The sequence below is a fragment of the Charadrius vociferus genome, unplaced genomic scaffold (assembly GCF_000708025.1).
Source record: "Charadrius vociferus isolate BGI_N301 unplaced genomic scaffold, ASM70802v2 scaffold147, whole genome shotgun sequence".
Taxonomy (NCBI): domain Eukaryota; kingdom Metazoa; phylum Chordata; class Aves; order Charadriiformes; family Charadriidae; genus Charadrius; species Charadrius vociferus.
In genome coordinates, this window is record NW_009649570.1 from 8,624,396 (window position 1) to 8,636,007 (window position 11,612).

The 11,612-nt window shown below is 37.3% G+C and overlaps 1 protein-coding gene across 1 annotated transcript in view; it reads right to left on the minus strand.

The window, feature by feature from the left end:
* NBEAL1 (neurobeachin-like 1) overlaps positions 1-11,612 on the minus strand; it is a 67,158-nt gene that overhangs the window by 6,901 nt on the left and 48,645 nt on the right. The window contains 13 exon segments of the mRNA XM_009890256.1: positions 734-828; positions 1,274-1,446; positions 2,058-2,167; positions 3,358-3,447; positions 3,927-4,043; positions 4,377-4,474; positions 5,175-5,292; positions 5,871-5,980; positions 7,184-7,314; positions 7,411-7,551; positions 9,655-9,779; positions 9,880-9,975; positions 11,222-11,323. Coding sequence (XP_009888558.1) covers positions 734-828; positions 1,274-1,446; positions 2,058-2,167; positions 3,358-3,447; positions 3,927-4,043; positions 4,377-4,474; positions 5,175-5,292; positions 5,871-5,980; positions 7,184-7,314; positions 7,411-7,551; positions 9,655-9,779; positions 9,880-9,975; positions 11,222-11,323 — 1,506 coding nt within the window.

The window sequence follows — 11,612 nt, forward strand, 5'->3', positions numbered from 1 at the left end:
TGCACCACTGTACTGGTTTAATGCGCTGACTTCAGTTCAACTCTAGGAATAAGGTGACCTGACCAAATGTACTGTCCACAACATGACAGTTCCTGCCTGCAGTTAATCCTACTTGTACGCTTGTAACTCAGCAATCAGAGACAAACATTTTAAATGCATAACAATGAAAATAACCCCACATTTTCAGTGTAAGTAGACACATGCATCACACAACCACTTTCATAGTGTGAAAGCACAGGACCAATATCAAAGAATTCTAAAACGCCATCATGAATCCAGGTAACAGACTAGCGTTATCTTTACTAACTCCTAGTAGAGTCATCAGTACTTCACACAGAGGAAACGCAACGCTAAAATGCAAGTACTGGAGTCAACAGCAGCTTAGAAATATAAGCATTGTTTTGACTAATTCTGGTAGTACTAAGTAGTGTCACTCTTCCATTCTCCCCTCTGTACAATGGGGGATAACATTTGCCTATCCTGAAAATATCTATGAAATCTTTAAGAGCGCCTCTAAAACAATGTACTTCAGCTATATAGTAACTAAGGTGTATAGTGAGTATTTCAAACATAGAAGACAACAGCAGTAACAAAATTACTAAGCTAATCAATTTTAGTGGACTACCTTCCCTGCAAACCTGAAAGAAAGGAAATCAATAACCATCATATCGAAACAGAGAAGCACAAAAAAGCATTCAGAAACTGCTTCTCAGAGTATGCTTACATAACCTACTTACTGAACTATTTGCCATATCATACAGGTAGTATCTCTGGAGCCTGAAATTAAATGAATTCCACAGTAGTCTATTGCCAAGCAGGTCACAATATCTAGGCAAAGGAAAGAAAATACATAGAATTTAAGACTAATTTCCCATACAGTGACAACGTGCATGCAATATGTCAACGATGCATCCCGATCTGCAGTCAGCATGAAATGTTTCACTTTGATAAGGGCTGATGAGACTGTATTAAACAATGAAGTCATGGTACAGCCAGGTGTACCCACCTGACTTAATTAGCTTTGCGACCTAAAAACAGCAGTCAAGCCTTATTTTGATACTAGATTAAACCATCACTACAATGACTAAAAAGCAATGTTCAAGTATTTATATATAATCATGGTTTAAGTATTCCTCTGTTCTTAGGCTGCCATTCCTTTATAACTGATATGCTTGTCTGCCCAGGTGCACTGGCTGTAATTCTTTCCCAAAAAAACAAACATCAAGTTACAATACATAAAACCATTCATTTCACAATACAAAGAGTTACTAACCCATGTGCCTGATGTGCTGTCCAATCAGCTTGCCTTTTGTAAGAGATGTCACTCTGATGCTATTGTCCCAGTGTCCTCCACTAAAGAGCAGTTTTGCATCATGGGATACTGCAAACAACTTAGAGGTGATCTCCAGCCCCGGTGCAAAAGGACCACTCATGTTGCGTTGCGTTCTGTAGGCAAACGATGAGCAGTTAAAAGTAACCTTAGTTCAAATCAATGTACTTTGCACTTCCTATATCCTTAAAAATGAATAAGAAATTCCATCCATAGAAGAGGCTCTATCTAAAAAAAATACAATAGGTGAAATTTTGGCCCCCTGATATCCATGGTAAAACTCTCACTGCCATCAGCAAGTGGAAGTAAGATTTCACCTTAGATCTTTTCAGTCTTTTACGCAATTTGATTCTTGGTAATTCATGTCCCTACTAAGTATTAACAGTAAACAAAAAAAAAGGAATCTTCTAAAAACCAAAGAAACAAAGCCACCACATGTACCTGCACTGTAGCGTAAGAAATTACGAAGACAGCCCATCACAGAGTCAAAGATAAGTTTTCATGATTGAGAATTAGAAAAAACTATAGAAGTAGCTCTAAGAATGAAGAACCCCGAAATGCAACTTACATGACTCTTTAATAAACAGTATTACAGATTAGAGGTAATATTACTGAACATCAGAAGATGCATTCAATGAAAGCAGTACAATCCACTGACTGGTGAACAATTACTGTATTTTATCACTGTTGATGCATTCATCTGCACCTCTCCTCGTCATTTGCTTACTTTGGATTTGTCACTGTGGTATCTCTGATGAATGTAAAATAGTTGGAGATATTTTTATCATAAGGTAGCCAACCATGAGTTCCAATAACACAGTTCAGACTTGCCGTTACCTAAAAAATGTTTTAAGAAAAAAAAAAAAAAAATTGGTGAAACCCAGAGGCATATTTTCTGCTTGCCTTTGATGGTAATGGAGCTTGCTTAAAATCCAGTGTAGGCTTCTTGAGAATTTAGCACAAAGAAAAAAAGCAGACACCCCCTACTCTCACAGGTTAAAAAAAAAATAAATATCCAGCTCAGATGAGTTAATCCACGTGATACATATTAACAAGTTAAAATAGTGTATGTTCCAGATGGGTCAGTTAAGCTGGGGGGAGGGGGGAGGATGGACGAGACAGAAAAAAACAACCAACCAACCCAAAAAAACCTCAGCCATTCAACCCCTCTCAAACATTTATTTACAATTCAGTCATTCAGTTTAAGCTGCTTCTTCCATTCTTTGAAATAGTAAGCATTAATCATTAACACATTAACACAGGAAGTTTCAACAAATTATACTACAGTTCTGTTGCTGAGAAAGCAATGAATCTAAATATTCGAGGTTATTTTCATCAGATATTTAGGAAAAATACAATGAGAATTTTAGACATGTCCAAATTCCAAACGACATATGCGCATACCACATTAAGCCAGGACAATCAGTTTGACCTATAAAATAGGAATATTGGAAAAGAATTTTCTTTCCTGCAAAACACAGGTATTATTGCACAGGGACCAGTATGCAGACCATACATACAGAGGTACATACAAAACCACTCTCCTCCTTTCATCATTTGGCCATCTGTCATCGTACCAGCACCTGTATTAGTCAGTGCAAAAGTTAATTTTAGGAACAGTGCAGGCCTTTGTAGTGTGTGTATGCTACATACTGTATAGTTTAATATATGGGTTGGAAAGTAATGATAAACATAATGATGCCATTAATAACTTAATCCTGTCATTTTAAAGCTGGGCTGCATTGCACTAGGAAATTGATTGCTACCATGGAAATGGATCAAGTGGGCAACTTAAAATACACCTCACTACAACTTACACTCATGTCTCATCAGCTCTTAAATGCCATTCAACAAATCAGCCTGTCTTCAGAAGACAAATATTTAATTTGTAGCTGACATTCATTACAGGTTAAAGGAATACATTTGAAAAGGAACAGTTAAGAAGCGTTTCTCTACGAGCTGTATGAAAAAAATACAGCTATTTGACTGTCTGCAGTCTAAGAATAGTATTGACACATGCAACTCACCAAGATCTCCGGGCTTCCCTGAGAAATAAAGGAACGTGACTGATTCCTGGGGACAACAGCTTTGACGATGGGCACACCATCACTGATCCCCTAAGAGAAAGGACATGGGTTTGGTTTGATTATATCCAAGAGATAAAGGAAAGTCTAGAACCTGTAAGGAGTAAGGCCCAAAGCCTCCGGAATCAATGTCAGACCTGTACAGTACTCTAAGGCACTGCTACACACATATTCAGTTCATGCAGGTATGCTTTGTCAGAAACACTAGAAGTGAAACCCTGGCTCTTCAGTGAGTCCTCAGATACCACCACGGATGCTCGTAGCTTTCTTGGTGTGGTAACTAACTTAATACTCAAACAAGACCCACACAAGCGGCCAGCAGATATAAATCTATGGGGCTCAACCTCTATGAAGTTAACTGAAGAGACAGAGCTCACTTTATACACGTTCCATTCTAAAATATTTTCTTTAAATAGGAAGCAAGTTTATTTTCATCTATGTTGTGACCTTTTGTTTCAAGTACATCAGAAGTTTCAGATTAGACTTTAAACAATTTCAAGTAACACATCTACCTCTATGAAGAAGGACTTCAGTTCAGTGAGGTGTTGGAAGAGATTCAGAGTAGAGGTATCACTTTTAGTTAGTCTTTGCACTACCTCTTCTGCTGACAGCCTTTGCGGATGGGGCTCCTATAAGACAATATTTGAAGAAATATCAAATTAGACCAACTTACCAATTTGTTCAAGTCACATAAGATACTCAGAATCTTATTGGCAATCAACAGGAAAACAGACTCTTAAGCACCTAATTTCTCTTGTTAAAGTAAATGAGTTTATTTTGAACACGGTATGAGAAATTTCCATCAGTGCGACCTTCACCAATGGTAATGTGGCAAAGACTTAACATTCCTAAAATTACAAACTTATCTTACAAGCCATTTTTTTCCAATTTTTCACAGGTCCTTTGTAATTCAGTTGGATTTAACCACAAAGGTCTGATTGAAAGGAAACAAAGAACACTACCTTTAACAGCTGACAGGGTGTTTGCCCAAAATTGTTTATCATGCCTTCTAAAGCTTTCCTTTCTTTCTCATCTGTTAAAGCATCCAAATCCACAGCCCCTGGATCACAACCAGAATGATGAAGGGCAGAAAAAAGGAAAAAGAACATAATCCAAACAACTTATTGAGAACCAGTATGGTCAACAAATGTTGCAAAACTTTAATTAATGGCAGCATTATCACCCTTTACCCCAGAAAAGCCTTCAAACAATGTCTCCATGTAAAATACAATCTGAAAACTCCACTCTGCACATGGAATTTTAAGGGTATGTGTAAAGGCAAGAATTGCAGGATCTTGTCTTATCAAATGAATTGAATATACTTCATGCATGCAATCAGTTACACACAAAAGCCACCCAAAATTCACCTTTGGAATTAACAGACTAACATTTGTTGTTTATAAGCAACTTGCCTTTACTCCTAAACCACAAGAAACCTCTTCCCACAAATACTTTTAAGCAAGCAAATGGGAAACTAACAACCCCCCGCCCCAAGCTCTTTGATAAACAAAATACAAGCAACTGGAACAGCCCCCCCCCTTAAAAAAAAACCACTTTATTAACATTTCAGGTTCACAACTTCTGATCAAAGCATTAAATATTTGATGATATATTACAAGTTATGCTGCCATATTTCATCTACAATTTTGTTGCCTTACCGTATGCTACTGTATGGAATGCTCACAAACCAAGTGTTTTCTGTCTAATACTGAAAACCCACAAGTCTGATGACAATTACAAGATAGCATACTGCTTTGTACCTTCATAAGTACAATAATAGAACACATTGAGTGCCTCCACTGCAGCTGGTCCCCTCTGCTTGTAGCCAAAAATTAAATCTATCCATTCATGAAGATGAGCAGAAACGTACTCAGATTCCTAGAAGGAAAAAATGCTCTTGTAAGAATAAGGAAAGTATCGCTCTCTTCTTGAAGTATTTACTATTTTTTGTGAAAGAGATTTAATTCCTAGACTAAGAGTATCCACAAACTAGGTATACACCAATGGGTAGGGCAGAAGCATAAAAACATCCATTTGTGTTAAAGGAAGTTACTGCCAGGTAAGAGGGAAAATTAATACAGCAAAGCAGCACACCTAGACTATTGAAATGCAACTGTGCAAGGGAAGGAAAGCTGCTAGTTCCCTAGTACCATACAGAATAATCTATAAAAAGCAAGGGCAGCCTTATCACCTAAACCCACCTAATTCTGCATTTTATCTCCTAGGGCAACAAACACCCAAATGATCAGTATCTTGAGGGTCTTTCATTTTTTCTTTTGAGCATTTTATAAACATGCACAGTGCTTTTAACCGAAAGTTCTAATGGTACTTGTAATGTCAAATGTAACCACAGCTCTAGTTCGAATGTAGTCCCAGTATTTTACACTTAAGTCACAGTGACAATGTGTAGGTGTACTTTCTTTATCATTACTTCACACACATAAACATCATCTTACCAGAGCCTTCCTGTGTTTATAAATGAAGTCTTCTGGGGAGTGGGCCCATTTGGGGAGAACAACATCATTTACCACCTCTTTGGATATTTGAAGCTGACCTAAGTTAAAACCTAGTGAATAATTTGGAGAATTTTAAGAGTTACTACAAAATATTTCAAATATCTTGATTTCTCAATAAAGATTAAAAAGCGTTATTTTCTCAATGCAAGGGAAGGCCATTGAAAATTTCTTAATGTAAATCTTCAATAACCCTACCACTGACATCAGAGGCTAAGTTCTGCTCTGAATCTTCAATATGTTAAATGATACAGGATAACAATTGTCCAAAGCACCTAAATGACTTCGAAGCTGAAGTCCCAACCTCAAAAGTAGCGTTTATCATTTACACACCTATCTGTAAACATATCTGCATTTGCTTTGTTTTACCAGGATTAAGAGTCCAAAACATTTCAATGAGGTTATTCATAAGAATTAAGTTACTTTTAGGTTTAAATGACTGTAAAATCAAGGCTTCCAAGAAGTCTTAAATCCCACCAGCTTTCATTAGAACAACTCTAAATACTTCAATGAATTTCGAAAGCATGATTTGGTTGTTTCCAGTTTTTATAACTTAGAAGTCTAGTAGCCTGTAACTAGCAGCACAAACATACAAATACATTTTTAAATTGTCTTAGAGGTAGAGAAACAATTCCCTGTGCAATAAATGTGAATTAAAAAATGGCTAGGAGTCTCATATCAGAGTGCATGATGCTGTCTTTTCAGTCAGCATTATATATGAGTGAAACAGCTTTTTTTTTTTTTTTTTTTTTTCTTCTGATGGGTAACAAAACCATGAAACCTTACATGGCTCTAAAATCAGGTGCCTTAACACTGCATTGGAAGATAACAGTAACAAGCAGAAAATATGCTGGTTGCCTAGAACAAATAAAAGACCTCCCATGTTTGAAGATATCCAAACTCTATCACGCAATAGACCCAGTAAAAAGAATACTAGTATTAACTTTTGCTAACTATTTTATCAGTATCAGCTATTGCTAACTTCTTGAAACATCCAAATGAGCATCTCTGATACTTCACATTAGGTAAACAACACTATTTTTAGCCATCCTCAAGCCCCCAGTCTGAATTTTAAACAATGTTTAGGCTGCTGCTTACCACAACTAGCATCTTCATTAAACAGTTTGAAGCCAGCATGATGATAAATTTCTACAAGCACACTATAAAACTTAATAAGAAGTGCTCCATTACATTCACAAATTGTTGTAACATACAAGAACAGTTTTGTATGAGAATATTCTGAGCAGTCAGTTTACCATTTTGATTCTCCAGGAACTCCGGGAAGTAGAAGAACTCTGGGATAAGTTCCTTGACATCATTGGGGTTGTCCATGAGCGCCTGCCAGGTAGCAGGAATAGAGTGGAACTGCCTGTCAGCACAGTCAAATCTGTGGGTCAGAAAACCCAGGTTAGACTTTGGTCATTCCCTCAGTAAAATCGTAAGGAAGAACTATAAAGGTGCTGCTTATTTGCTCACAGCATACCTGCCACTTTGAAGCTGGATATGAAGTGTTGTGAAAGGTTCTACCCGAATGAGATAATGCATGACACCAGCAGCATTTGAATAATGTGTCCCATAGTGAAATTTGTCAATTATCCCAAGGGGATCCTCAAAATTCTCATATCTAAAAAAAAATAAATGTTTGTAAATACAACTGAGCACTACAGCTGATTTATAGTTGGGTTATACTTATTGAAGGCAAGGATTCAAATGAAGCGATCACAGCAATCTATAAGAGAAAAATACATTGAGTTCTATTAAACATGACGATTCCAATTCTGACTTAGAAAGTCCCTAAGCAAAAGACTACTGAAAGATAGAAATGTACACCGGATGAAGCCTTTGCATACCTGCCCTTACACTCTTCCCTAGGCATTTGCTATCAGCTGTCAGAAACTGGATACAGGGCAAGACAGGCCTGATTTAGCATGATTTTATAAAACAGACAAAATACTCCACATCACTAAGCTGAATATTTATTACTGAAGTGACTTGCAACAGTTTCCTGCAAGATTTAAACCCCCATAATTTAAAAAAAAAAAAAAGAGTGTGCGTTTGACTGTCATGTATTGAGAGATATTAGCTGTTTAGCTTAAATGAGCAAGCTTTAATTAGAATAAATTACTTAGGGTTATAATATGGTGTGATTTATGCTCTTTGCTTAGTTTTACTTAGCATGAGTAGCTAGATTTGCTGAAGCCTTTAGGCTGCGGTAGAGTTCACTTTCTTGGTAATTTTCCTAGCAGCTGGTACAGTGCTGTGTTTAGTCTTTTAATATAAGAAAAATGTTGGTAACACACTGATGTTTTGGTAGTGTTTTCCCTAAGTCTGGGACTTTTCAGTTCCCCACGTTCTTCCAACCAGCACAGGTGCACAAGAAGCATAAACCAGAAGATAAGGAAGCTACAACCATCAGTAGATACTGCAAATCAACAAGATAAGAGCAGTCAACACCCTGCCTGCCTGGACACAGAAAAAGAATCCAATAAGGTGTTAGATGACCCCAGACCAAAAACTACCACTGGACTAAAAGATGTGTGAACAGTGCACGAGGAGAAGCTGTATAGATCACAAGGGTGTACTTGCCCAGGGATTTCTTTGTTCAAGGTCCCTCCCTTTTTGGAGGGACCCATCCTGGGCTGACCTTGCTGCTGTACCTTTCAATTGAGTTACTTATTTTTATAAAATCTGACGCCCGAGACCCTGCTGTGGGAAACCTAGGGTCAAACCTGAAGAAGGAGGGAGCGTGCCCGTAAGCCTGTGTGTAGGGGGAGTCGAAGGGGGCACCCGTCGGTGCACTGGAGTCGCCCACTGTGAAGGTACTCTGGTCCGAGCAGTTAAAGAGTCGGATGATGTGTGTGTGTGACTCCTTGAATGGTATGTAAATGCTTGGGCAACAGCTTCTCCCTTTAACACAGGATGCAGAAAAGAGTTTTATTTAATACTCGTGCCTGTTTCGTTTACTGCTAGCAAATTTGCTCTACAGTACTATGCCACCACCTGGCTGATACATTCCTCAGTGCCACAAGGCTAGTAAGAGAAGTTATAGTTAAACATACTGCTAGAGAACCAATTTCATTACAGTCAGAGATAAAGCCTAATCATTCAAAGAAAATTCTCCATGTTCCAAGTTTTCAGAAGACAGCTGCTTTTGGAAGAAGCCTGGGAAGTGCAATCTGGTACGATGGCACACTCACCCCCCACACTAGCAAAAGACGAAGGATTGCTACGTTGATGTGTGGGTGTAAGTACTTGTCACTCCTACCTACAGAGGAGTTGCTGGAAGTCACCGAGCTATATTTTATTTCCAAGATAATCTATGCTTGAAAAAAGCGCAGGAAGCTCAGATTTAGGATCAATGCTACCTCTCAGCACAGGCAGCTGAACTCATCCGTATGATTTCACATTCCTTGAAGGACACATGGGACATTATGTCTCTTCAAGCTGCTGGGCCGTTAAATTAAGTGCTTCTACAGACTTTCAGTTTTTCATCTCCACAGCCAAGAAACAATTGAAAATTTACCACTAAGTTTTGTCATTTCAGTGCCATATAAGCTAACTAATCTGAAAGCAAGAGAAACAGCAAATCAACCTTTGCAAATGCCTCTCTAATGTTATAAAACTAGCTTTTAAAAATTCCACTGTCACCACTTTATTTTTAAAATGTGTTATTAGCCTGGAGGCTCAGAAGAGCCACTGAAATATAACTGAGTGTTCAAATACATACTTCTCTTTCACAGCCTTAGCATTCTTCTCATTTACCACCCCTATGGGTTTGGACAGATCCCGAAAGACTGCAGGATTATTCAGGTCCAGTTCTTCTGAAGTATAATCTCGTAAAATCCAGGGGAACTTAAAAAAAGTCAAAGATCAAATTGAGATCAAAAATCCATCTTTCAAAACAGAAAAAAATACATATCTTTGTCAAAAATTTAAAAATTATTTTAATTACCACAGGATATTGAGCAAGGTCATTGTAAGTTCGTCCTGCCATTGTGTTCAGCTGAATAAGGTAGTCAAAGTTGGATATTTCTCTATTCACCCATTTCTGAAGGAAAAAAAAAAACAAAAACTTATAATGGAAGTCACTATATCAAAGATACTACTATTGCAAATTACATGCCTTGTCAGTATTTATGTGCCAGAGCATAGTATAGGCACAAGTCTGTAAGAACAGTATGAAAGTCCACATTTAATACCTCCTAATAAAGTTTATTTTCCCTTTGATTCAGTGGCTGCACTACCTATATTTAATTGAAATCATGTTCCTGATTGATGCCAGTGCTGTTTTAAGTAGAGGGCAGCAGAAAACTAGCAGCCTCTGAATAAAAAAGGAGAAGAATAACAGAAATCAAAGAAACAAAAAGAAGGTAGGTAAACAGGTACTGAGAAAAGTGGGAACAGAACTTTGAAATCCATTAGAGTTCTAAAGTCAAAACTTATCTATAAATTGTTGTCCTGTTGGTTAACAGTACAGGAATTCGTGAACTAACATCGCACTTGTGCCTTGGCTCCACTATTATATTTTAAACTAAAGAACAGAGAGCGCTGTGTTCAGAAGGGCTCAATATCTGTCTGTAGTGCGATGGAGACATTTCATTACAGATGATATTTTCGCTACTTCAATATACAGCATGATAGCTTTTACCGTTAGGGAAACAAAGAAAAAACAAAGTATTTCAAATATTTTAAAATTCATTTGTAAAGCTTCCTCCCTCAGAGAAAACAATAATTTTGGCATAAAGAGATGGAAGATAAATATACATTTACTACATTTAAAAAGATTTATCCAGGTTTATGGTAATACAGACATTTTTACATTTTCCTTTTATACCAATATTATCCATTCCCTTTATACCATATTTCCTGCTTAATCTTCACATGGGTTTTGTTGAATGCCCCATAATGAAAAAGGTAGCAGGGAAAGTTATTTGCACACGTAGTGAAAGAAGTTCCAAAATGTGTACTCAAGATCATGGACTAAAAACAGAAGCAAGTCTGCTACGTGTTTTCCACGTTGGAACACTTGTCATAATCACATCAACAGAGCCTGGATCTATCCATTTACCTCACTGACTGTAAACACAAAACACAGCAATTCTAAAAATATGCATTTGAAAGTTCAGGGACCAGACTGATGATACAGCAGTTGGCAGTTGCCATCTAAACACAAGGGCGGGGGGGTAGAAAAAAAAAAAAGGAAAAAAAAGGGAAAAATCAGTAGTTCAGGACCTTCTAGGACTCCTTCAAGAAGCAGAGGAATGCTCTAGACCTTTTATACTGAAGTCTCATACCTGCATCAAACCTGAAGCTTTAAAAAGTTCCTGCGGAGATCTGGTCCCAGAAATATTTGGAGAACGCAGTGACAATATTCGACTATATACTTTATTTCGTACCTGTTAGTAAACAGCATTAATACAATTATTCTGGAGACTGAGGCTGACAAGTAAACAACTTCTCTGCTAATTAAAATGTGAAATAAATGGAACACAGTTACCCCTTTAAATACTTCTATCTCTTGCTGTGTAAAACGTTTGGACGTAGATGGATGTGACATCCTTCAGTTACAAGATATAAAAACAACGTATGTTATGAAGTGATTTTCTTTTTTTATGTAGATGCTACACAGAAAATCATTATCCCAAAGAAGTCTTTTAGGAAATACTGCTGTTGTTCAAATGAAGT